Source organism: Heterocephalus glaber, unplaced genomic scaffold, assembly GCF_053883595.1.
Source record: "Heterocephalus glaber isolate CG9 unplaced genomic scaffold, H.glaber_assembly_v1.0 deba00000281, whole genome shotgun sequence".
NCBI lineage: Eukaryota > Metazoa > Chordata > Mammalia > Rodentia > Bathyergidae > Heterocephalus > Heterocephalus glaber.
Genome location: NW_028258139.1, coordinates 16,057,769 through 16,084,691, shown reverse-complemented (window position 1 = coordinate 16,084,691; position 26,923 = coordinate 16,057,769). Strand labels below are relative to the sequence as shown.

At 44.3% G+C, this 26,923-nt stretch overlaps 1 protein-coding gene across 12 annotated transcripts in view; it reads right to left on the bottom strand.

The window, feature by feature from the left end:
• The window catches only part of Trappc9 (trafficking protein particle complex subunit 9), a 737,148-nt gene that overhangs the window by 190,942 nt on the left and 519,283 nt on the right, over window positions 1-26,923 (bottom strand). For 7 of the 12 annotated variants that reach the window (XM_087187236.1, XM_087187240.1, XM_087187190.1 and 4 more), the window contains 2 exons: window positions 25,436-25,546; window positions 10,409-10,564 (listed from right to left, as the gene is read on the bottom strand). In XM_087187236.1, the coding sequence (XP_087043362.1) occupies window positions 10,409-10,564; window positions 25,436-25,546 (267 nt within the window). The remainder of the gene's footprint in view (window positions 1-10,408; window positions 10,565-25,435; window positions 25,547-26,923) is intronic. The other 5 variants (XM_004837901.4, XM_004837902.4, XM_087187232.1 and 2 more) reach the window with 1 other exon arrangement.

The window sequence follows — 26,923 nt, the reverse complement described above, 5'->3', positions numbered from 1 at the left end:
CTGAGAGAGAAACTAGGGAAATAATTCCTTTTACAATAGCATCCAAAAAAATGAAATATTTAGGAATCAGTCTGACAAAGGAAGCAAAAGACCTCTACACTGAAAACTACAGCACTCTGAAAAACGAGATCGAAGAGGATACAAGAAAAGGGAAAGACATCCCTTGCTCCTGGGTAGGAAGAACCAATATAGTCAAAATGGCCATACTTCCAAAACTACTATATAGATTCAATGCTATGCCAGTGGAAATTCCAACAGTATACTTCACAGAACTAGAGAAAACAATCCAAAAATTCATTTGGAACCATAAGAGACTTAGAATAGCTAAAGCAATTCTAAGCAACAGAGACATGGCTGGGGGTATCACAATCCCCAACTTGAAACTATACTACAAAGCTACTGTGATAAAATCAGCATGGTACTGGCAAAGGAACAGACTTGAGTATCAGTGGAATAGGTTAGAAGATGCAGAAACAACTCCACACATGCTCAGCCAGCTCATCTTTGACAAAGGTGCCCACTACAATCACTGGAGGAAAGATAGACTATTTCATAAACGGTGTTGGAAAAACTGGAGTTCAACCTGCCAAAGATTGAAACTAGACCCATACCTATCACCATGCACTAAACTAAGATCAAAGTGGATTAAAGATATAAATATTAAGACAGAAACACTAAACTTGCTGGAAGATAAGTTAGGTAGAAGTCTTGAAGATATTGGCATAGGAAAAGACTTCATGAAAAAAACCTCAGCAGCATGGGAACTAGTAGAAAGAAATAACAACTGGGATCTCATCTTATTAAAAAGCTTCTGCACTTAGGCAGGTCTGCGGATGCCCTACCAAGGTCGCCAGTCATGCGGAACACACCGAATCAGCCTGCCACAGACAGGCAGCCACCTGGTTCCACACTACAAAGACACAGAGGACACTGGACCACCAGACCACGATACTGGGTCCTGCTGCTCCTGGCCCAGAGGTAGGGGCTTCTGAGCTTACCTCCCACTGCTCCTGGTCCAGAGAAGGGGGCTTTCGGGGCACCAACCCTCCCCCTGCTCCCAGCCCAGAGGAAGGGGTTTCAAAGCCACCATCCCTCCGGCCATTCCCGGCCCAGAGGTAGGGGCTTCTGAGCTGCCGTCCTATTGCTCCTGGTCCAGAGGAAGGGGCATACTGGCCACCATCCCTCCTGCTGCCCCCAGCCCAGAGGAAAGGGCTTTTGGGCCACCTTCTGATCCGCCACTCCCGGCCCAGAGGAAGGGGCGTCTGGGCCACCATCCCTACCACTGCTCCTGGCCCCGGTCCCACCTCTCCCAGCTCAGAGGAGGTGAGCCTTGAGGGCACCAACAGCACCCCCACGCCCCACCAGTCGAAATGAGTAAACACATAAATAAGTCTCAAAACCAGACTTCCAGATCACCTACAGCAACCCCAAAGGGAAATGAGATGGAACACTCTGATACTCAACCACCTGGACCCACTGAACTGGCAACAAAAAGGGATCTGGAAAAAATGAAATCAGAAATAATTTCTCAGATAACAGGAGAAATTGTGCTCCTAGTGCAAGACATGTTTAATAAATATAGAGAGGAGCTGAAGAACATGATGGAATCCCAACATAGGAAACAAATGGAATCCATAAAACACATGCAAATAGATTTCCATGACATGAAAAACTCCACTGAAAGTCTACACAGCAGAATGAGCCAATGTGAGGACTTCAGATATAGAAGATAAGATTGCAATAAATGATCAGGAAAAGAAAAATTGCTTCAAAATTATAAGGGAACATGAGAAATCAATCCAGCAGCTGCTAGATGATGTAAAGAAGAATAACATAAGACTGACTGGACTCAATGAAGAAACAGGAGAGAGTGCAGAGGACATAAAAAAAATTCTTCACAGAAGTAATGGCAGAAAGCTTCCCAAGCAGGGGAAAACAACTTGACATACAGCTAAGTGAGGCATATAGGACTCCAAATAGCCTTGATCAAAAAAAATCTACACATAGGCATACAGTTGTTAAGATTCCAGAAACTCAACAGAAGAACAAAGTTCTACAAGCAGCTAGAAAAAAGAAACAAATCACATACAAAGGAAAGCCCATCAGAATCACAGCAGACTTCTCAACACAAACCATCAAGGCAGGAAGACCTTAGAGTGACAGCCCTAAAAGAAAACAGCCTCCAACCCAGATTGATGTACCCTGCAAAACTATCTTTCAAAATGGATGGAGAAATAAGATACTTTCATGACAAAGAGCACCTTAGGAACTTCGTGAATACCAAACCAGCACTCCAAAAAATTTTACACAATATCCTAGGAACGGATATTGAGGATCACAACCCCAGGAAGCAAAGCAGAATGGACCCATCTGGCATGACAAGAAATTAAATGTAAAGGGGGAGAACCCAACAGAAAGAAAAAGTCATGGCAATGATAAGTCAATATGTTTCAGTTATAACCATTAATGTTAATGGTCTCAATTCACCAATCAAAAGAAATAGACTGGCAGAATGGGTCAAGAAGCAAAATGCAACAACATGCTGCATACAAGAAACACACTTCATTCAAAAGGAAACTCATAGACTGAAAGTTAAAGGGTGGAAAACAATACTCCATGTGACAGGAACCTGAAAAAAAGCAGGAGTAGCTATCCTCTTTGCAGATTAAGTAGATTTCAAACCAACACTGATTAAGAGAGATGAAGAAGGACACCACATCCTTGTAAAGGGAAGAATCCAAGAGGAAGAGATGACAATTATAAATATCTATGCACCAAACACTAGTGCGCCCAACTATATAAAACAAATACTAATGGACATGAAAAGTCACATATGCACAAATACAATTGTAGTGGGGGACCTCAACTCCCCACTGTCACAAATACATAGATCAACTAAACAAAAAATAAGTAATGAAATTCTAGAACTCAATCGAACTCTTGAACAAATGAACTTAAAAGATGTTTACAGAGTCTTCTACCTCACAAAATCAGAATACACATTCTTCTCAGCTGCACATGGGTCATTCTCCAAAATAGACCACATACTCACAAATAGAACATGTTTAAGTAAGTGGAAAGGAATTGAAGTTATCCTCTGTATATTATCAGACCATAGTGAGATGAAATTGGAGATCCAAAGCAAAAGAAACTTGAAAAATTTCATAAACACGTGGAAATTGAACAACTCACTTCTGAATAACCAATGGGACACAGAGGAAATTAGAGAAGAAATCAAACAGTTCTTTCAATTAAATGACAATGACAATATAATATATCGGAATCTATGGGACACAATGAAAGCAGTCTTATGAGGGAAATTCATAGCAGTGAATATGCATATTAGGAAAACAGAGAGAGCCCAATTAAACAACCTGATGCTGAACCTCCAGCTTCTAGAAAAAGAAGAGCAGGACAAACCCAAAGCTCATACAAGGGAGGAAACTGTAAAGATCAGAGCAGAAATCAATTCAATGCAGACTAAGAAAATGATACAAAAAAATCAACGAAGCCAAGAGTTGGTTCTTCAAAAGAATAAACCAAGTTGACAAACTCTTAGCCAACCTTATCAGAAAAAGGAAAGAAAAGGCCCAAATCCATGCAATTAGGAATGAAAAGGGTGAAATTACAATGGACCCAGCAGAAATCCAGAGGATCATCAATACCTCCTTCAAGAACCTATACGCCAATAAGATGGAAAACACAGAAGAAATGGACAGATTCCTAGATACATATGAATTACCAAAGTTGAACAAAGCAGACCTAAAAATTCTGAACAACCCTATATCAACCAATGAAATTGAAAACGTAATTAAAAACTTATCAACTAAGAAAAGCCCAGGCCCTGATGGCTTCACTGCTGAATTCTACAAGACATTTAGAGAGGAACTGCTGCCACTACTGTTTAAACTCTTCAATGAAATTGATAGGGATGCAATACTCCCAAATTCATTCCTGGAAGCAAGCATCACCTTGATCCCCAAAGCAGAGAAAGACCCAATCGAAAAGGAGAACTATAGGCCAATCTCACTAATGAACAGAGATGCAAAAATCCTTAATAAGATACTGGCAAATAGAATGAAGAAGATCATACACCCTGATCAAGTGCGATCCACCCCAGGGATGCAGGGATGGTTCAACATATGCAAATCAATCAATGTAATACACTATATCAATAGAGCCAAGGACAAAATCCATATGATTATCTCCGCAGACGCAGAAAAAGCATTTGACAAAATCCAACATGCATTTATAATAAAAACCCTACAAAAAATTGGAATAGATGGTCTCTACCTCAAACTGAAAAAAGCCATCTATGAAAAACCAACAGCCAATATCATACGAAATGGTCAAAAATTAAAATCCTTCACACTAAAATCAGGAACAGGACAAGGATGTCCACTATCACCACTCTTGTTCAATATAGTCCTGGAAACATTACCCATGGCAATTAGACAAGAGAAAGAAATAAAAGGAATAAAGATTGGAAATTAAGAAGTCAAACTGTCATCATTTGCAGATGACATGAGACTCTATACAGAAGACTCCAAGAACTCCACCAAAAATCTTCTAGGCTTAATAACCAAATTCAATCAAGTAGCTGGTTACAAGGTCAACACATAAAAATCAATAGCTTTCCTCTACACCAATGACAGACTCACTGAGAGAGAAATAGGACAAATAATTCCTTTCACAATAGCATCCAAAAAACTGAAATACCTAGGAATCAACCTAATGAAAGAAATCAAAGACCTCTTCTCTGAAAACTATAGCACTCTGAAAAGAGAGATTGAAGATGATATCAGAAAATGGACAGACATCCCCTACTCCTGGGTAGGAAGGATTAATATAGTGAAAATGGCCATAGGTCCAAAGCTGCTATATAGATTTAATGCAATTCCAATTGAGATCCCAGCAGCAGACTTCATGGACCTTGAGAAAACAATCCAAACATTCATTTGGAACAAGAAGAGACCCAGAATAGCAAAAGCAATTCTAGGTAACAGAGAAATGGCAGGGGGTATCACAATCCCCAACCTGCAACTGTACTACAAAGCTACAGTGATAAAAACAGCATGGTGCTGGCAAAGAAACAGACCTGAGGACCAGTGGAACAGATTAGAAGACACAGAAACAACGCCAGACACACTCAGCCATCTTATCTTCAAGGAGATATCTTAAAGGAGCCAAACACCCTCACTGGAGGAAAGATAGCCTCTTTAATAAACGGTGCTGGAAAAATTGGGTTTCAACTTGCCGAAGATTAAAACTAGACCTATATCTCTCATCATGCACTAAACTAAAATTGAAATGGAATCTAAATATTGAAATAGAAATGCTGAACCAGTTGGAACAGAGGTTCAGTAGAACTCTTGAATACATTGGTGTAGGAAAAGATTTTATGAAAAAAACCTCAGTTGCCCGTGAACTAGCACAAACAATCAACAAGTGGGATCTCTTCTTATTAAAAAGCTTCTGCACAGCAAGAGAAACCACCAGCAGTGTGAAGAGACAATCCACAATGTGGGAAAAAATCTTCACCTGCTTTTTTTCAGACAAAGGTCTACTATCTCGAATCTAGAAAGTACTTAAAAAGATCAGACCTCCCAAATTTAAAGACCCAATCCAAAAATGGGCATCTGAAATGAACAGACATTTCTCACACAAAGAAGTAAAAATGGCAAACAAATACGTGAAAAAATGTTCAACATCACTGGTCATTCAAGAGATGAAAATGAAAACAAGGCTGAGATTCCACCTCACTCCAGAAAGATTGGCTGCTATCATGAAATCAACCAATAACAAATGATGGAGGGGCTGTGGGGAAAGAGGAACCCTTCTCCACTGCTGGTGGGAGTGTAGACTGGTGCAACCACTGTGGAACTCAATATGGAGATACCTCAAAGAACTAGGACTGGAAGTCCCATTTGACCGTGCTATTCCACTGCTGGGGATCTTCCCCAAAGAATTAAAAGAATCATACCACAGTAATATATGTGCAGCCATGTTCATAGCAGCACAGTTTGTGATAGCTAAAACTTGGAAACAGCCCAAATGCCCATCAACTGGAGACTGGATAAAGAAAATGTGGGGCCGGGGACTTAGCTCAGTGGTTTTGTCACCTGCTACGCAAGCGCAAGGACCCAAGTTCGATCCCCGGTACAAAAAAAAAAAAAAAAAAAAGAAGAAAATGTGGTTTTTTAAATAAAATGCAGTATTACACAGCCATAAAAAATGAGAAATTAGAGACATTTATAGCTAAGTGGATGCACATTGAGGCAATACTCTTAAGTGAAATAAATAGGACACACATGTATAAATATCGAATAGTTTCTCTGGTGTGAGAAAATGAAAGTGTAAATGAGGACTAAAATGTATAATAGGTAATGTGAAATAGGAAGAAAAGGGGCAAAGGGGAAGGAAGTGGGAGGGCTAGGGGAAAGGATAGAAGGGAATGGGATTAATATGAGAAAATGGAAAAATAGGAACAAAATCTTTGTAAATAGGGAGGAATGGAGGGCTTGAAGGGAGGGCTGGGCAAGGGTGAAAAATAAGAACCAAGAGAGACTATGTAAAGGTGCAAATTTCCAATGATGAATGTCATTATATTGTATACCTAAAATGTACCAATGATTAGAATGAATAATTGATAATGCAAAATAGAAAGAAAAGGTCCAAAGGGGTATGGGTAGTGGGAGGGGCAGGGAAAAGGAAAGAAGGGAAAGGAAAAATGCTGAGCAATGGAAAAAATGGAAATAAAGTCTTTGTAAATAGCAAAGGGTGGAGGGGGTGAAGGGAGGGCTAGGAATGGGGAAAAAATAAGAACCAAGATGCATTATGCAAAGGTACGATTCCCAATGAGAAATGTAATTGTGTTGTATACCTAAAATGTACCAATAAAAGAATTTTACAAAAAAAAAAAAAGCTTCTGCACTGCAAAAGAAACCACCACCAGAGCTAATAGACAACCTACAATATGGGAAAAAACTTTTAGCAGCTGTACCTCTAGAATATATAAAGAATTGAAAAAAATCAGACCCCCCAAATTCAAAGATCCAATTCAAAAATGGGCATCTGAAATGAACAGACATTTCTCAAAGAAGTAAAAGCAGCAAACAAATATATGAAAAAATGTTCAACATCACTTATCATTTGAGAGATGCAGATGAAAACAACACTGAGATTCCACCTCACCCCACAAAGAATGGCTGCTATCAAGAAATCAGCAAATAACAAATGCTGGCGGGGTTGTGGGGAGAAAGGAACCCTTCTCCATTGTTGGTGGGAGTGCAGACTGGTGCAACCACTGTGGAAGTCAGTATGGAGATGCCTCAAAGAACTAGGACTAGAGGTTCCATTTGACCCAGCTATTCCCCTGCTGGGTATCTTCCCAAAAGAATTAAAAGAATCACACCACAGTGATATATGTGCACCCATGTTTACAGCGGCACCATTTGTAATAGCTAAAGCTTGGAAGCAGTCCAAGTGACCATCAACTGGAAACTGGATAAAGAAAATGTGGTTTTTTTATAAAATGGAGTACTACTCAGCCATAAAGAATGAGAAACTAGAGTCATTTATAGCTAAATGGATGCATCTAGAGGCCATACTCTTAAGTGAAATAAATAGGACACATGTGTGTAAATACCGAATAGTTTCTCTAGTGTGAGAAACTGATAGTGTAAACAAGGGTCAAAATGATTAAAATGAATAATTGACAATTTCAAATAGGAAAAACAGTCCAAAGATGAAGGAGTGAAGGGAGGGGAAGGGCAAAGGAAAAGAGGGAAAGGAAAAACTATGAGAAAAGAAAAAAAAAAATGGAAATGAAATCCATGTAAATAGGGAAGAGGGGAGGGGGTGAAGGTCGCACAGGAAATGGGGAAAAAAATAAGAACCAAGATACATCATGTACAGGTACAAGTACCCAATGATAAATGTAAACGAATTGTATACCTAAAATGTACCAATAAAAGCACTAAAGGAAGAAAACTAAAAATAAAATAAACAGCCTGAGTTAGAGTGCAAGGGCATGGCAGAGACGCAGTGAGAGGCCAGGCCTGTGGCTCTGGCCGGTGCCCCTGTCCAGATCATCGTGCAGCCCTTGTGGTGCGGCAAGAGCCAGCACACCTGCGAGGACAAGACCTCCGGTTGTGGGCCTGTGCCCAGCCCCACCGCGGGCTCGGCCTCACGCAGCCCTCACCTCTTCCCCCTGCTCTAGGTGAGTGGATGGCACTGCCCCTCAGCTGCCAAACCAGGAACCCGCTCTTCTCTCCATCCCCACACCACACACCCTGCCCACACTTCTCCCCTCCCTATGTCTCTGGAATGGGCCTCTTCTCCATGTTTTTGGTGGCAGCCCCAGCTCCAGACACTGTGACCTGCCCTTAAACCAGCACCCAGGATCACTCCAGCTGCACCCATCCAGGCACTTCCTGAAGGGCCACTGACTTATTACTCCCTTGCCTCTCAGGAAGGAGACCCAGCTCTGCTGTCCACACTGGCCTCCTGCTGCCTTGCCTTTGAGCTTCATGCTTCCTATTGCCCCTCATCTGCCTCTGAATGGCCCCCAGCCCTGGGAGCCTCATGTGTTCCCCTCCCCAATCTCCTGGCCTGGCAACTCCCACCCATATCACCCTGTGAGTCCAGCTCCTCTGAGCCTGATGACTCCCTTGAAAGCTTCTGTGGTCCCTGGGCCTGCCCTGGCCCCTATGCCATCTGCAAGGACAGGTGCTCCACCCCCAAGACTAGGTTTCTGCATAGAGATCTATACCTATTCCCAGCTATGGCATCAACATGTAGCACACCTGGCAAGCTCCACAGGTCTCATGAATGCTGATTGGAGGAAAGTGGGGTGGAGGCCAAGGCATCAGCTATGCACTTTAAATATTCAGTATAGAAGACACTCTGCTGTCTACACCTCCATGCCACAAACCATAGCTTGGGGAGTGCTATAAGGAGATACAACAAAGGGACTACTTTGTCTCTCTCAATTTATACTTGATGGCACCACTTTGTGGAGGGGGAGTCCAGAACTTTGCACAAGGAGACAGTTCTTTACATGAGAGTGTTTTATACTTGTTCTTGTCAAAGCTTCCCCAGGGAAGCTGCTGAAGACTGAAATGATGCAGATCTTGCTCTAGGAGGATGTGTCCAGGACCAAGGGCCTCACAGGCTGCCTTCTGAGAACCAGAAGATATGTCCATGGGTGAGGAGGCACGAAATATTACCTCTGGGCAGACTACTCATACAAAGACACTCTTTTCTCCCAGCCAAAAGGGCCTCAGACAGGTGCCCCCAGGCAGGATATGGACAGGAGCATGCCCCACCCCCGCTCTGGCTCAGCCCAAAACAATTCCAGTCACTGCCACCAGGATCTCAACGCTTGCTCTCTGGACCTCACCCAGACCTTAGCATTTGAGGCTGAACCCCTGGGGCAACAGAGAACATGACAACTTCAGATGCTAAAGATTTCTCCAAGACAAAGAGCATTTAATTTTGTTCCACTGCATAAATGCCTCACCTATAAGGTGAGATGGAGGAGGGAAAAGAATAATATTCAAATTCTTCATGGCTGAAATTCAGACCCAGCCCTGGCCAAGGCTTCTCACTGAGCATAGCTGTCCTCTTCCTTGGATGGCCCCAGATACCCCTTGAAGAGAGGGGAGGGGAGAGAAACAGTCTCAATCATCAGGCCACAGTTGGAATAAAAGAGTCACTATGTTTATGGCAAAGATTTCACCATAAGCAAAAGGATGCTTCAGTTACTGCTCACTTGCATGCACAGGTATCTATCAAGCCTCACCATGTGTACGAGATGAACCCAGTATAGCTCGGGCTGTCAAAGCCCCATCCACAGGGAGGGCGATGAGATGGGGAGTCTGAGCATAGGCCCCATGGCACCACTGAGGAGCTGCCCTGGGGGATGGGGCCACCAACAGGCTTTCCCAGGCAGTCTGGGTCGAGGCTTTCTTCCTGCATAGTTACCTCCGTCATCACTGTCTCCAGGTCATTCTCAAAAATAATCCAAGACTGGATGAAGTTGACATAGTCACACTGTCCACCAGCCTCGGGGGGCTCAGCACGACTGCCGGGGTGGCAGGACGCCGTGTGTTTCCTACTGATGTAGATAACAAGGCCCAACCTGGACTCAGGGATCAAACTGATAAATGCCCAAAACGTTAAAATGTTATAGTAACGAAAAGAAAGAGGGGACAGTAACAAGAATAACAATCACTGAGAAAGTTCTGGCAAATTGGAAAACAAACAAAAGCAGTTTCCTAATTCTGGTGTGGTTCACATTGACAATAGGAGGTATAGAGGAAAACATCATGCGGACAGGGCCAGGGGCAGGCTTGAAAAGTTCACTAACTCACCCTAACACCCCTCTGCACACACTCTGACCAACCTTCGGTACCCTCTGGGGGAAAGACAGATGATGGGGAGGGGTCCCCAAACTGCTCCAGCAACCTTCACACAGACCCTCTCTTCCTCATGGAGACGTATCCCAGGCCCTTCAAGGCACTGCCATCCCTCCTCAGGTCCTTGCTGAGCCCATACACACCTGTGGGCCAGAAGGAAGAACCTATCAGTGAGGATAAACAGCAGGAGAGCAACAGCAGAGAGCTGCCCTGTCTTCCATACCTGTCACCCCACCTGTGTGTCCTGGCCACAGGTGGTAAGCAGAGGCTCAGGCTGAAGGCAGGTAAGACCAAAGTTAGAGATTGCTCAGACTTGTGTTTCTCTCCCAGACCTTAACAGGTAAAGATGGATGGAGACCCTAAGAAAACAAGAGGCTCAATTTATAGTTCAAACCACCTCAGGCTCATGTATCTGTACTTAAGAGAAAACTAGGGTGTTTTGACGGAGATGAGGCACAGGCAATAAATCATACAAAATGGAAACTGTGTGTTAGAATCTCAAGGATTCAGGTGGATAGGCTCCCAGGAAGGCCAGGAATCCCCAAGAAGGAATCTCTGCCACCTAAGAGGTTCTACTTGAACCAGTCAATGAAATGGGACACTCAACATCTTCCCATCTCAGCAACCGTTAACACTGGCAGAGGGGACGTCACATTGAGGGCCCACCATGGATTCCTCCACATGACTCACTTAAAACTCAAGGCAACAGGAAAGGAAGTTATTATAGTCCTCATCTGCAGATGGGACAACTAAAGCTCACAGATGCTTAGCAAATTGTTATTGAATTAGGTTTGAGTTTAAGGGTCTTTCACCCATGCAGCCAATTAGGGCCCCAGGTCCACAAAATCATCATCACAGGGGAGGAAAACAAAATGTGCAAGCACCTGCTTCTCATATGTGAATCAAACTTAAAGAAGAACAGAACATGACAAACTCACACTTGTCCCCAAGCTGCTCCTCCAGCCCAACACTAGAGCTACAAACTACCACCAGGAAGGGAGAAGGGCTTGTCATGTGGGTCTAGAACCAAGAACTGGCAGGAGCTAACAAAACCAGATGCTGCCCAAGACAAGACATGCCACAAAGCTGCATGTGAACGAGACCCCAGATGTGACCAGTGCTCAGGCAAGCACTGGGAAGATTCCTTGGTGTCTCTCTAACACACTGGTTCTCTAAATTCTGTGGGCATCAGAAGCACCTAGAGAGACTGCTAACCTAAGTTCCCTGGATTCCACTCCAGGGCAAATCTGGGGTGGTCTGACCCTGTATTTCTAGCAAGTTCCCAGAGTATGGAGGAGGTGCTGGGTTGAGACGTAGGCTTTGAGAACCATGGCTCTAACAGGAAGATTTCAGGCAAGCAGGAAGTAGCCATTCACACTGGAAGTAGAAATGAGGAAAACCCTTAAAAGACAGAGAGAAAGGCAAAGGTATCCTATTCACAAACCTGCACAAATCCCTTATTACAAACACAATGGAGCTAGATGTTGTGGCATACACCTGTAATCTCAGCCCTCTGGAAGGTTGCAGTAGGAGGATCAGAAGTTTGAGCCCACTAAGTTTAGTAACTTAATGATACCCTGTCTGAAAAGTTTTTTAAAATATAAAAGGTCTGGGGATGTAACTCAGTGCAAAGGTCCTGGGTTCAGTTCCCAGTTCCACAACAAGAAAAGAAAAAACAAAATAAAACAAAAGACAGACTCATTTCTCTCATCCAGAGTTCAAGGCCTCTCGGATCTGGCTTCTGAACACCCCCTACTCTCACCCTGGCACCAATACCATTACCTGGTCCGCAGGAGACACTCTCCTGTCCCCTCTTCACTTGGCTCAAACTATCACTGTTCACCCATGCCCTTCCTTCGCCTCCCCTTTTAGGTCCACATCAGTTGCTGTCTCCTCTAAAAAGTCTTCGGAAACAACTCACACACTTACGGTCAACAGAGGCATGGATCTCAGACAAAGGCACTGAAGCAGCTCAGTGGAGCGAGGACAGCCCTTTAACCCACTGTGCTGGAACAAACGGGATCGTGTGCGACAAGAAACAGCTTTGACCTCACACCATTCCCAAAATAGCTAGCTCAAAATGGACTTCAGATCTAAATGTAAGATCTAAAACTACAAAACTTCTAGAGAACATAGGAGGGAATAACTCTGACCTTGGATTATGCAAAGGTTTCTTGGCTATCACACCAAAAGCACAACTTATAAAAGAAAAAACTGATAAATTAGATTTAAAACTTCTGCTCACCATGAAGAAAATAAAAGGACAAATCGTAAATTTGGAAAAAATATTTCTACATCATATATCTGACAAATGGCTTGTATTCATAATATATGAAGCATACTTACAACTCAGTGAGAAGACAACTATCAACTTGGTCAAAACAAGGCAAAGGCTGCAGTGTCCTGAACAGGTAGCGTACATGCCTAGCAAACACAAAGCCCGGGCTGGATCCCCAGCATGGAACAACAACAACAACAAAAATAGCAAAACAAAGTAGGCAAAACACACACTTCTCCCAGCATCACCACAAGTGACTCACAGATACCCAAGAATATATCATCATTAGACACCTGGGAAATCAACCTGAAAGCAAAGTGAGACGACGCTGCTCACCAACCACAATGCCCAACCTAGACCTTACATAAAGGAGACTTTCTAGGGTCATGTAGTGAGAGCTCTGCTGCCACCCCCGTGTCTTGAGTGGCACTGGCCTCAAAGTCATTTAGCTACAGGCCCCCAGAAGGTGAGGCTAATGCCTCATGCAGAGAGGCACACAGTGGAGCAGGCTAGGGCTGGGGGGGATGTGGGGCTTGGGATAAACTGCTTTGGGTGTGAGCTTGAGAACATGGGAACCAAAGTAACTCAACCTGGTTTGTGCTAGACAGTCACAATCACCCTGAACTCAGCTCACTCCCCTCTCCCCAACCTTTGAAGATGCAGTCCACAGGGAGAGAGGGGCTGCTGCTTCCTTGGTGGCCACACCTGGCATTCCCACGGCAGCTCATTCCAAGTCCAGGGCTACATCAGCCACCTCGGTTGCTGAGAAGCATCCAAATCCAGCCAGGTCTCTAAGCGCCCTGAGGAATACCAGTGTTGCCCCATCTTTCTGTCCAGGCAGAAAGCTGCTGAGCAGCTGATGAGGCTTAACTATCTGTGGAGCCAGTGGTCTGTAGCTGATCATATCACATCTTACGGAGCAGGTCCAAACCCCAGATAGTAGAGTACCTTTATATTGTATTTAGAACAACTAAAGAGAAGAGTGAAGGTGTTTCTTAAGGTCTACTAAGGCCCTGGGGACAGAAAGGCATGCATGTGTACAACAATTCCATGTTGGGCATCTGGGGTGTAGGACTGAAGGGAACAACACTGCTAAGTGGGCACTTGGTTCCTTATGAGAGAGTCACAAGAGCACCTGTGCAGTAGCTTTGGGGAAAAAAAATCACTGAGCATTATTGAGCACCTAGATGCCACTACTAACTAAGGAGGGACACAGAAGAAGACAAAAGTTAAGATCACCACAGGCATGCATCTGGCAGTATTCCTGGCTGATGCAATACAAAAGGTACCAGAGAAAAGAGATGAATGGGAAACCATGGATGAAAAATAGATTTGAGACATGTCAATTACTTGAATTAGATCCAAACAGGTGTTAAAAATATGACACAAACAACTGGAAATTTAAGTGGTGACTAGACATTTGATGATATTGAGAGATTTATCCTTTTTAAAGCATGATATTGTATTGTGGTCTTTTAAAAAGTTCCAGCACTGAATATTAAAATGCTTACTGAGAAAATTTTTGGGTTTGCTTCAAAATAATACAGGACAGGGGGAAGTAGAGAGGGAGGGATAAAACAGATCGACCATTAATTGCTATTTGCCGAGGCTAGGTGACAAGAACATAGTGGGGGTGACCTTTAGTAGGAATTTCAAGTCGTTGAGATAGAGTGTCTGCTCAGGTGTCTGTGCCATGCTGCTTCAGCAATGCCTTCTACTTCTGCATTTTCGTGGGTCCAGAAACTTTAGGTCTTTTTTTCCACAAGGTAAGACAAATTATCTTGTCTTTTTCTCACAGGTGAGCAGGGGCATTTGATGCCCAGAGGGGTTTGTGGGCTTCGGCTGAGAGATTGGATGAAGGGGCTCAGCAGTCAGACTCCAATCCTTACGAAAGGAAGGATGAGCCCTGTTTACCAAACCCCCAGTGCACTATGGCTGAGGGAACACAGCATGGGGGTTCTAGTGGTGAGGATGATGAGAGCATAAGCACCAGGACAACATAAGCCCAGACCAGGACCTGCTCTCTGTTCCTGGTGAACCAAGGATCTGACCGACCTCATTCCTGTCAAAACTTGCCCAAGTCAGGTTTAGCTTAACACCTACAGGAGTCCAAGGTAAGAGTCTGTGTTCGGATCTTGGGGAACATACCCCCCAAGGCTGAGGGCTTGGGCCCTACAGCAGAGCTACTGGCTTCACTCAATAGTCAAAACCTCCCCAGCACCAGCTGGTTTTGGACAGAGGGTCTTGGGGGCAGAAACACTCACAGGCAAAAGTGTCACAAGCACTGCTCTCAAAGAGCCTGAAGCCTGGCAGTGGGGTCTTGCACTTTGTATCATGTCAGTGACTGGGAGGATTTCAGTCTCCTGGAACCCAGGTGGCCCCGAACCAAGCAAGAGGTGGGGACAGGCATTCCTCTTTGCATTCCTCTTTTTTTTTGGAAAATCCCCTGGTAATTACAACATGCAGCAAAGGCTGGGAACCTCTAGTCTGGCAGGAGTGACAATGTGAGGGCCCTACCCAAGGGATCCATGGCATCCAGACAACTCAGAGCTGGGGGGAAATGGGGATAGAGGAAGAAGAAGATGCCCCCATCTCCTAGTCATCTTGCTAGTCAAGTGGTTTCTGCTTTTCTTACACCACTCTGACTCAGCAGAGCACATCTCTGCTGTGCCCGGAAATCCCTGGGCTCTCCCCTGGCACCTAGAAGGAGGCAGCAGGATAACAGAAGGAAGAAGGGATTTGTTCTCTTGCAAACCTCCCTGAGGGAGTCCCACTGGTGCACCCCAGCAGCGTGCGCCTCACCTCATAGGCCCAGATGCCGTTCCCAGAGGGCTATAGGCTCATATTCCCTAGACTTCTATCCATAGTATTTCCTGCCCTGGCTTGGATCCCATTTCCTGCAGCTACAGCTGTGCCTGGGTGCCTCTGTGTGGGCTGTGACCTGTCAGCTGCCCAGCCACCTACACAGAGACTCCTCTTAGCTCTTCATACGAACTCTCTGTTGGAAAATAGCCACCACAGCCTCTCACCATGACAGATGAGAAAAGGATGCTCTGTTTCCACTTTAGAGACCACTGAGAAGTCAGGCTAATGAGCCCCTTAATGAGTCTACTCACTTGAGCAAAAACCAGGCTTCATCATGTCCACAAAAAGAAAGCATACAGCCCTGCATACACATCATCACATAGGCTGTGATGTGCTCCAGCCATGGACCTAGACAGGGACCACCGAGGAAGTGCAGTCAAGGGTGCTGGAGAGTGACATCAGCAGCTACCACTTTCAGAGCACCTGCATGCATCAGGTGTGCACCTAGGCACTCAATAAAGGTTAGCTTTACCAAGTAGAACAACTGTGTGACACAGATTACTGTTGCTATTTTATAGGACAGCCCAATATTTTAACTAGGCAGGTGACTTGCCTAGGACAGTTACATGGCTCATAGCAGAGGCAGGCTGGAAATGGCTAGGTGCAATCCAGGCCTGTGATCACAGCCTCTGTGGTGGCAGTGGCATCTGAAAGGGATCCGCAGACAACAGTGGTCATGTATAGTATGGGTGCTCCTACCTGCCTCCCCACCCTAGGGGAAGACTCTAATCACAGCCCCACTGGAGAAGCCACCCAAGAACAGAGAGAAGGAAAAGCTCCCAGCTAGGATTTCTGAGCACAGGATATGGAAACCCAATCAAACTATTATTGTTCTCTGCTCACAAAAAGGAAAGAGTTTTCCCCATCATCTGAGTTGCCAAAGCACTGCACCTTCCAGGGCACCAAATTTCTCAATCCCGGTGCTTGTCTGGGCTGAGCTCTGACATTTTTGTCCTCTGCCTACCCATTGTTGTTAGGAGGCTCCCATTCCCTCAAGAGCTATCTGGGGTTCTGTCAAGGAAACTTTAAAAGCTTCTATTAGTAAGGAGCTAGCCTGGGATGACAGCAAGAGCTCTGGACAGGACACTAGAAGCCCTGTGAAGGCTGGCGAAGTGACCTGAGACTCAGTTGGAAGGGCAAAAGGACAAGAAATCTCCCATCTTCCTTTCAGATTGAAAAAGTAGGTTCACAGAAAATCCAACAGCGATTAAAAAATAATAATCATCTGTAACTCAGGAAGATTGCAGAGGGAACACCAGGTGGAAGGATTGAGAAATGCTAAACTAGAATAAATAGCATTAAATAACAAGTAGCAATAAAACTGGGTTCCACACAATTAAGTATCTCTTTGATGATTCACAAGGTTCTTTGCAGTATCTGAAGGAACTAAATGAGAAACAAAGCAAAGGATGGCGTGGAGGAGGAGTCAGATATTTGAGCTCTGGGCCAGGCCTGAGCCAGGATAAATAGGAATATGGGACACAACAGAATAACCACTGCCTCAGCACCCTGAAGGGAGTGTCAGGGAAACGAGGTGCAGAGCTGTAGAAAACCACAGGGCTTCTTTGGGCCTCCTGTACCAAAACTGCCTCTGATCCCTGTGGATGCACTGGCAAGACACATGACAAGGACAATCCACTCAGACACTGCCGGCCACGACTCTCCCCCGTGATGAAGGTGTTTGGATGTTTTGATGCCAAGTCCACTGCAAGAGAACTTATGACCTCTGCAGTGAGAGAGCGAGGAGCAAAACTCAGTATATTGAAGCATGTAATGAGGTAACATCTATTGCCGTAAATTATAGTGATTTATGCATAAACAGGAGTTATTGTGAAATTTAATTTTAATAGTTTGGTAATTAAGCAAAAAAATCCATAATTATTATCATATCTTAATTTTCCAGTATATTTACTGCTGATGACACTGTATTTCCTTGAGAAAGTTTAGGCAGCTCCCTTACCTTCTAGTGTTTCTGGTCATCTTTTAAGGCTTGATAAAGAGGGATGACCAGTTTCTGTGGGGACTGCAGGTCACTGCAGCTGACTCTTGCAAAGAGAGGTGTGGGTGCTGCTCAGGACTTGAGGCCCAGCTCCCACCAACTGCAGGCCACTTGCCCGGGGACTTCTCTTACTCACAGGGCAAACAGGCACACAGCCCCTTCTCTGAAGAACCACCGTGGAGATGAAAGATGCTGAGCATGTGAGAGTAGTCCATTGAATGATACCACTCTTAGAATGAAAGGATAGCCAATATGACTGGCACAGATTTCAAACACTGCGACTGAGAGTGTGAAGACTAAGAAAAGTAATCACCACAGACTGAGTGGCACAAATCATGTTGGGCAGAAGTAAAGTTAACTGATGGTCCTTAATTACAGAACTGACGCACCAGGCATGTCCCAGAAACTCAGAGACTGAGAGATGAGTCACTTATTTCCAAAGGACCTTTGAAAGAAGAGATTAGGAAGGTGGAAAAGTACTCTCTATATCCATTTGCAGAAATGTACTGTATATAACTGAAAAGATATCTCTGAGAAAAACAATGCCGAGAATGATTTTCTAATTTTTAAAAACCCAAATATTCAGTTTATAAACAACTGTTTCACACTACTCCCTGGATACACACACACACACACACACACACACACACACGCACGCACGCACCAGCACACCTCCACAGCATGCTGGTCCTTCTGCCTGTACTGCTCCCCTTAGTCCTACCTATCTGGCATGTTTTGTTGTGGACTGTGTGTGCAGTGCCCCCTCCCCCAAGTTCATTTGTTGAAATTCTAACCCCCAAGATGACGAAATTGAGAGACGGGGGCAGTTTTGGGAGGTGAGTAGGTCATGAGAGTTTTGCCTTCTTGAACGAGATTAGCACCCTTATAATAGAGGCACAAGAAAGACCCCTGCCCCTTCCATCACCTGAGGGCACCATAAGAAGCTGCCATCTGCAAATTAGAAAGAAGTTTTCAGCAGACCCTGAGTGTGTGGGTGCCATGATCCCAGGCTTCCAGCCTCCAGAACTGTGAGAAATCCATTTCTATTCTTTATAAACCACCAGGTCAGTTGTAGTCAAGGCAGCCCAAATGGACCATGACAGAAAATTGGCACTGAAAGAAGGGCGCCACTCTAACAAATGCCTGCAATTTTGGAGCAGCTCTGGAGCTGGGTAATGGAAAGGCAGCAGAGTTGTGAGATGCACATCAGGAAAGGCCTATTGTTGCCATGAGCAGATTGTTAAGGGCAATTCTGGTGAGGTCTCAGAAAGAATAAAGGGACAGCTGTGAGAAAGCCTGTCTTCTTAGAGAACACCCAAGGAATGCTCACAGAGACATGGATGGTATCTTAGTTACTTTTCTTGTTGCTGAAACAAAATACTCGACACCCATAAGTTAAAGGGAAAAAGGGTTATTTCAGCTCATAGTCTGCAGACGTTTCAGTCCATAATCGATTGGCTGCAAAGCAGGGTGGCATGGCACAAGGGCATCACAGAGGAGAAACAGTTCATGGCATGACAGGGAGAAGGCAGCAAGCAGCCTGCCTCCCATCTTTCCCTTTTATCCCATCCAGGCTACAAAGCTCTTGGGTGGTGCCCCCCACACCCAGGGTGAGACTTCTGTCTTCAGTAAATCCATTCAGCCACACTCAGAACTATGTTAATTCCAATCAGTGGACTAATTTACTATTGCATACCCTTGATCCCAGTATCACACACCCTAGATCCAGCAAGCTCCAAAAAGCCCCACTATGACTGCATAAGGCTTTGGGGGAACATCTAGATACAAGCCATAACAGATGGCAATGGCCATTCTGAAGAGGCCTCAAACAAAATAAGGAACAGACTCCAGTGCCATGGCAGAAAGGCTACCAATGAGACACAGCCAAGGGTGAGGGTCACTGGTGTGCACATCCTCCCGTTTCTGGGAGGTAGGGCCTATGAGCTCTGACAGTGGATGTCTGGTTAAGAAAAACATCTAAACCAAGTGTGAAGGTGTGCCTTGGGGTCTCTTGACCTCTTGCAGTAAAATGAAAGGAGAGAGAAATGTTTTAAAGATATAAGTATTAATCAAAAGGAAAACAGAACTTAAAGATTTGTGATACTCAGCCTGTCCATGTTGAATGGTGGGAGAACACCTGCAGGGTAGGGGCAAATGGACCACAGAAGGTTAGTCAGTCACCTCAACAGAAGCCAGGACCCCACTGTCCAAGAAGATGGAAGAATGACCCCACAAGTAATGCAGAAGTTGTCAGGGCTGCCCCTCCCATCACAGGAGAGAGCCTGGAACAAACAGACCATGGAGCATCCCCACTGGGACAGTGGCCTGATACAATTCCAGCTCAGTAGAACATGGGCCAAGAGCTGGCTCTGGGGTCCCCAAGAATTTTAGAGGCCAAATCCCTGTTATTAAAGCTGCAGGTGCTACTACAATGGATCTGGAAGGCAGGCCTCATGCTCTAGTGAGCCTTAAATGGGGAACTCCATGCAGGTGGATCTAGAAAGCAGAGCACTAAGCCAAGAAGACTATTCTCAAGCCTTGAGGTTTAACTGTGTTTGCCCTGTTAGGTTTTGGACTTATTTGGGACCTCCCTTTGGGACAGGAGGGGTTCCTCCTGTCTTTCCCATTTCTCTCTTTTGGGATGGGAATGTCTGTCCCATGCCTGTGCCATCATTGTATTTTGGAAGCTCCTGATCTGTTTGATTTCACAGGCCCACAGCCAGAGACAAATTTGCCTCAATATGAATTATATCTTGAATCTAACCCATATCTGATTTAAATACTGAGGTAAGACTTTGAGCTTTAGACTTTTGAGTTAACATGTTCACGGGGTGGGGGGGGGGTCGTATAATCTGTATGTTTCACTTCCAGGTGGCTCTGAACCACTGGTGGTACATGTGTGACTGTCCCATCAGGCAGCACGGACACTCATGCCTGTACCACCAGTGGTATAAACCAGTGGGAACATGTTGGAATAATCCTGGAGAAAGACAGATGTATTTTACAAGAGAAAAGCATATGAGTTTGGGGGAGATAAGGGTGAAATATGATGGTCTGAATATTTGTGTCCCTCCTAAATTCATATATTCATACATTGAAATACTAACTTACAGTGCAATGCTATTGGGAGGGAAGAGGGATGAAAAGTCAGGCAAACAGAGCTCTCATGAATGGGACTCATGCCTCTATAAGAGAGGCCCTGAGAGCTCCCTCACTTCTCTGCATGTGAGCGCAAAGAGAGTCAGCAAACTGGGAAGAAACGTAAGACGTATATTCTTGTCATTTACAAACCCCACTGCCTTTGGAATTTTGTAACAGTGCCCTAGATAGACTAAGACTTGTCCAAATAAATATCACTTTTGCTAGGAGGCCTTCCCAGATGCCTCCCTGGCCTGAGCCCAGGCTGGTTGCCTTCCTGTGCACTTTCAATTCTCCTCAAGCTGTGTAACAATCACCTGTTTGTCTGTGTTTTTTCCACACCAAAATATAAGCATTGTGAGGGCAAGACCAGAATTACATTTACTTATCATCTTAACCCTTGGCAGAGCCTGGCCCCTGATAGACAGTTTGCTGCTCCCTTGCTAGGGGTGAGGTCTGTGTGATCCCAAGGGGCCACTGGGTCCAGGCCTTATTCCCAGGATGGTGCTATAGAAAGTGCTGTGGAGCCCTTAAGGCTGGGGTGTAGAGGAAATGGTGGTTCTTGGGAAATGGACTCGGTCATTCTCATAAGAAAATGGCTGCAATCCATTCCTGGTCAATGTGTGATCGCTTGCTTGTTCCCATCATTGCTATCTGCCATGTACCATGAGGTGATACAGCTAAATGGCAGCCCTGGCAGAGGCTGCACTGTGCTATTTGGACTGTGAATCCCCTGAGCTAAATAAACCTTGTCCTGTATAAGATAGCTGCCATAAGCATTTCACTGTACTAACACAAAGCTGACCAATGCATCCCTTTACCCTTTCCTCTGTTGGCTGAAGTTGGCATTTTCAATGCTGACTGCAACCTTCTGAAGGGTGAATGGAGCAGGGAAAGGAAAAATAAATAAAACTGGTTTACATCTACAGCTTTTGTGCTGCATAACATACCACCTCCTTCTACCAGAAGGAAGAGTCAAACCTATTCCAACCAAAAAAACCAAGGTAGAGCAGGTGCCTGTCTGGGACTGCAGGCTGACCCTGAACAATATGGCCTTGCAAGGAGCAGCACCAAAGCCACACTACTTCCAGAAATGTGGCTCCTTCTGTACCCTAGGCCGTGCTCTCTCTAGAGGAAAGTACTGTGCACCCACCTACTTCCCAAGGGGTAGGGAGAGCATTACCCACCAGAAGAGATGAAGTGAGAATCTGAAGTTCACTACTGCCACTACTGCCTCTACCCTCTATAGGCAGAGCCCACCCCTGTCCACTTAGGAGGCACAGGGAAGCTTTCTTCAGCATCTAGCAAAGCCTGAGAAGCAGCAGGGAAGGCTCCTCATGGAGAAAGAAGAGAGCAAGGTCAGGGGCTGAACTCAGACCCCAGGAAAAGACAGGGCACTGAGGAGGTGAAGACTGGTGCATGGAGGGTCTGCCAAGGTCCCTATGGTGCTTCCCAATGCTGCCAAGTGAGTCAACCTCCTCTACTTCCTCCACCTGAACTGCTTCCTAAGAACTGCATCCTAGGCCTTCAGGACTGGAATCTTCCCAACATGGGCTTTAGCAGAGTCCCAGTAGGCTGGTGGGCATCTGGGGACAGTGCAAAAATGACTTCTCAGACAGATGTAACATCATGGTTTCTGATTTACCCACTGCTCTCTACCCAAACCAGGTCAGCAAGATGTCCTGCCCATCACTCCACTGTCACACTGTGCTGTTGCTCTCCTACTAGGAGGGGTCCTCATTTATTCATCTTGGCACTCCTGCAGCCTGATGCAGGGCTTAGCACATAGCAAGTTCTCAAAGTATCAATATTTATTCAATGAATATTTTATGAATGAATAAAACAATATATGAGTTAGGAACATTCAGAAATGAGAAGTTAAGCAAAAAGCTTAATAAAGAAGAAGCCTGAAGCACAAAACCAAATTGCAATTATTTGCAGCTGGGCTTGTTAATATCATTCAATCATCCATTGCCAAGAATGATTCAAGCTTACTCTACAGAACAAGCTTAGCAAGTTATAATTTTTTAAAAATGTTTTATATTGGTGCCATAAGAAGACTAGATTTATGTTCTCTTGGCTCTTGGACTACATCAAAACATCTAGACAAAGAGATGATATAGAGGGCAGAAAGTTCCCTGCACATTAAGAGAAGAGCACCTGGTGACATGAGTAACCACAGAAAAAGCACCGTCCTTTCTTTAGGAGTCAGGGATCCATATTTTCCCAGGCCATTGAGCACAGACCTAGCAAGAGCACAGGAGCCCCCACAGCCACAGCCACACCGAGATGGCAAGGTCACTGCAGGGGGTGAGAACAAGTGTGCTTCTGGGAGGATTTTCCAGCTTCTCTCAAAGGAAGGTCATAAATGCCCCCCTAGCCACTGGGTCTCCAAATTCCAACCAGCACTCAAGTCTGTCTGGTTATAGGGCTTCACAGCCTCACTTTACATTCATATGTCATTAACAATCACATCAAATATAAATACCCTGGAAGCCACCTCATAGGAAGTGCATTAGCATAGAAATGAATAAGATGCCATATTTACACAATGAAATATTAATAGCAGTCAAAATGAAAGAATTAGATTTATATTTAGCTCCAAAGTATAATGCTTATTGTAAGTTTCAAACAGACATATATGATAGGGAACCACTCATGCCATTTTTGTAAAACAAGAAACTCTCAAAATAATGTTTGGTTGTGGGTATATGTACAGACTAAAAGTAATAGAACTTTTATTACTGTGGATAATACCATCACCACCAAAAGAAGAGCCACCTAGGAGAAAAGGAAGAGAAAGGAAGATGGCATGAAGTAGGTGGGGGCTAGGATTTAGCTATTTTATTTTATTTTCCCCCACCATTTTCTTTTGAAAATCTTTAAATATAAAGTTGAAAGAATATCACAGCGAATACTCTGCATGTTCACTGGAAGACGCTGCTATGAACATTGTTCTCTGTTCACCTGTCTGTTCCTCTGCCCTTCTCTCTGCTTATCTATTAACCCATCTGATCTGCTATACACTTCAAAGACAGCTACAGACATCATAGACCCTGCTATGGTTTATATCTAGATGCCCCCCAAAGCCTCATGCACTTATAGGTGGGACTTTTGGGAGTGGCTGGATCATGGGTGTGTGATACTGGATTAGTCCACTGATTGGTGTAACACAGCTGAGTGTGGATAATGGATTTCAAAGAGAGAAGGCCCACCCTGGGTATGAGTGGCACCAACCAATAGGCTTTTAGCCCAGGTAGAATAAAAGGAAGGCTGCTGCTTCCTGCCTGCCATGCCATGAACTGTTTCTCCTCTGCCATGCCCTTCCACCATGCTTCTCTGCCTTGGAGCTACTCAACTATGGACTAAAAACTCCATAAACTGTGAGCTAAAATAAACTCTTCCTCCTTTAACTTGTGGCTATAGGGTTTTTTTTGTTCTACAAGAAAATAACTACGACAGACCCCAAATCCTTCAACGTGTATATCTTAATGAGCTAAAAATCTATTGACAGTTTTTTCTTTTGATGTAAAATTCACACATAGAGATAGGTTTAAATTAGAAGTGAGTATCTTCTGGGTTTTAACAAGTGTGTGCACCTGTGTAACTCAAACTCCTATAAGTTATCCCACTTGACCATCACCCAGAAAGTTATTTTCTGCCTATTCTGTGTCAGACCCATTCCAACCCCTCAGAGGTAACTGATGTGCTGACTCTTTCCACTGTAGACAGATTCTGCTCATTTCAGGAAGTCACATAAATGAAATTACACAGTACATGTTCCTTAGGATAAGGCTCCTTTCACTCCCTAACGCTTCTGAGATTTACCATGCTTTCTCATATGAGTAATTCATTCATTTTTGTTTTGCAGTATTACTCTGTTTGTAGGAAAAATGCCACCAATTGTTTATCCATTCTACTGTAAGGGACACCAGTGTTCTATCTTTAGGTTTAGGAACATTATTGTATAGACCTTTTTGGAATCATATGTTTTAATTTTTCTTGAATAAATAACTAGGATTGGAATTGCTGGGCAAAGGATAAGTATATGTTTGGTTTCATAAGAAAGTACCAGGATTTTTTTCACAGCAGTAGTACTATTTCATACTCCTGTCAAAGAGGAGTGAGAGTTTCAGTTGCTTCACATCCTCACCAACATTTAGTGTTGTCATTTTTAATGTAACCATTCTGATAAATGTACAATGGGATCTCATTATGGCTTGGATTTAGATTTGCATTTCCTTGTTGACTAATAATGTTAATGCCAGCTATTTTTTTAAACATGTTATTTCTTTAAAACAGAGAGAGAGAGAAAGACAGAGTTGGAGCAAATATACTCGATCTTAGCCAAAAGGCTGAGAAACGATATGCAGCAAATACAGAAAAATGCTTAAGTCTAGTATATACGTGTAGTGGTTTATTTTTTGCATGTTTGAAATATTTTAAAATTTTAAATTTTAAAAAATTATTTCACCTGTAATCCCATCTACAGGAATATTCTCTTAAAATGCAGGTTGGGTTTGGAGGTACAGTTTTTTGGTGTGGGGAGTGGCCAGGGCCCAGCCAAGGAGCTCTGCATCTTCCCACCATCAGCAAGCGCTGTCTGCTTGGGGACATGCTGCAGTCCTGACCATGCTCTCTGCTTGGGGACATGTCCCAGTCTTGGCCATGCTGCTGGCCAGTTCCCTATTCACAGGGCACTTCCCCTTGGCTCCCTATTCACAGGGCACTTACCGCTGGCACTCGCTGGCATGAAGGATGAGCTCCTCATTGTGCCTGGCACTGACTGTCAGCTCGTGCTCTGTGGAGTTGAAGATGTCCAGGAGCAGGTGGCACTGCCGAGTACTGTGTGCAAAGACAAGAGAAAGTTCAGAATTCTCCAACAGACAAAGAGGAATGACTTTGCCTTTTTCCCTTCTCTGAGAATTTTCCACTGTTTGAAGATGTCCTGAAGTGTAATGTATCTTTTGATAAATGCCCTTGAATACAGAGGATTACTGAGACTCATTCTGAACATGAATGTGAACTCTTAAATATTGAGTTTGTGCATCAGGTCCCTCCTTCACCCTAGGGACATATGCTTACAACTCAACCTTTACAAAGCAAGTGACCTTAGAAGGCAACACAATCGCCAAGCCTCAGCATATAGCAAGAACTAGAAGCTGAGCTCAAGTAATATCATCCACAAGCCTGGCATGTGGTGTCACTCAATAAAGGTGATGGCCAAGTGAGGAATTGTCTCAGCAACGAGAAAATGTCTTAGTTACTTTTCTTGTTGCTGAGACAGGACCCCTTCAGCTACCAGGTAACAAGAAAGATGTGGGAACAAGAGCACAAAAAATTAGACCATGAATGCTTAAACATACACCAGTATAAGCTTCCTATCCTGAGATGTCTCTCCCCTCTTTCATCTGTGACAGATGACAGAGCTTAACTGGCCACCCACTTGAAACCTCATTCCTTGAGAAGAGAGGAAAGGCAAATAGTCAAGTTCCCATTGTTCCTTGCAGCAATGGGGTGGCCCATGCCATGCCGTAAAGTTCTAGCTAACAAGACATGGGTTTTGAAGACTTTCACGCCAGATAAAGGACATTGCCTTGAGAGGAGACAGCTTCTACCAATACGCTTCCATGTTCCCTTCCCTTCCATCCTAGAAATGAATTGGATGCCTTGAAACTCAGCAACCATTCAGAAACAAGGGGAAAACCCCCAGGCTGCAGATGACAGACCAGGGGCCAGAAGCAGCCTGAGAACCAACAACATTCACAAACATTTGTCACAGCCCCACAATGCCTCCTCCCTCTAGAGTTATTAGCTACATGGGTGAAATCTTTCTGAAAATCCAACAACACATGCTTCATGTGTGTAAGTCACTATTTGTTAGGTTTTTATTACAGTTGAATGCTTGCCTAAAACTAACACAGTACTCCAAATACCAAGTATCACAGCTTGCACATGACAAGTAATCAATAGAAGTTTGCTGATTTAAACACCATGACCAGACCCATGACAGTAGACAGAAATGACAGCAACTGAGCAGAAGCACTGTCCTCCTCAGGGGAGTAGGGTAAACTGAAAGAGAGGTGGCACTCAGAAGCAAACATCTGTGCTCTGGTCATTTCCAGCTTATTGTGGCTACAAAACAAGACCTTTCAAAGGGCATTTGAATTGCAAATGCATTCCCCAAGTGGAGGTAAGGCTGTGCCAGTTGGTGGGAAAGCC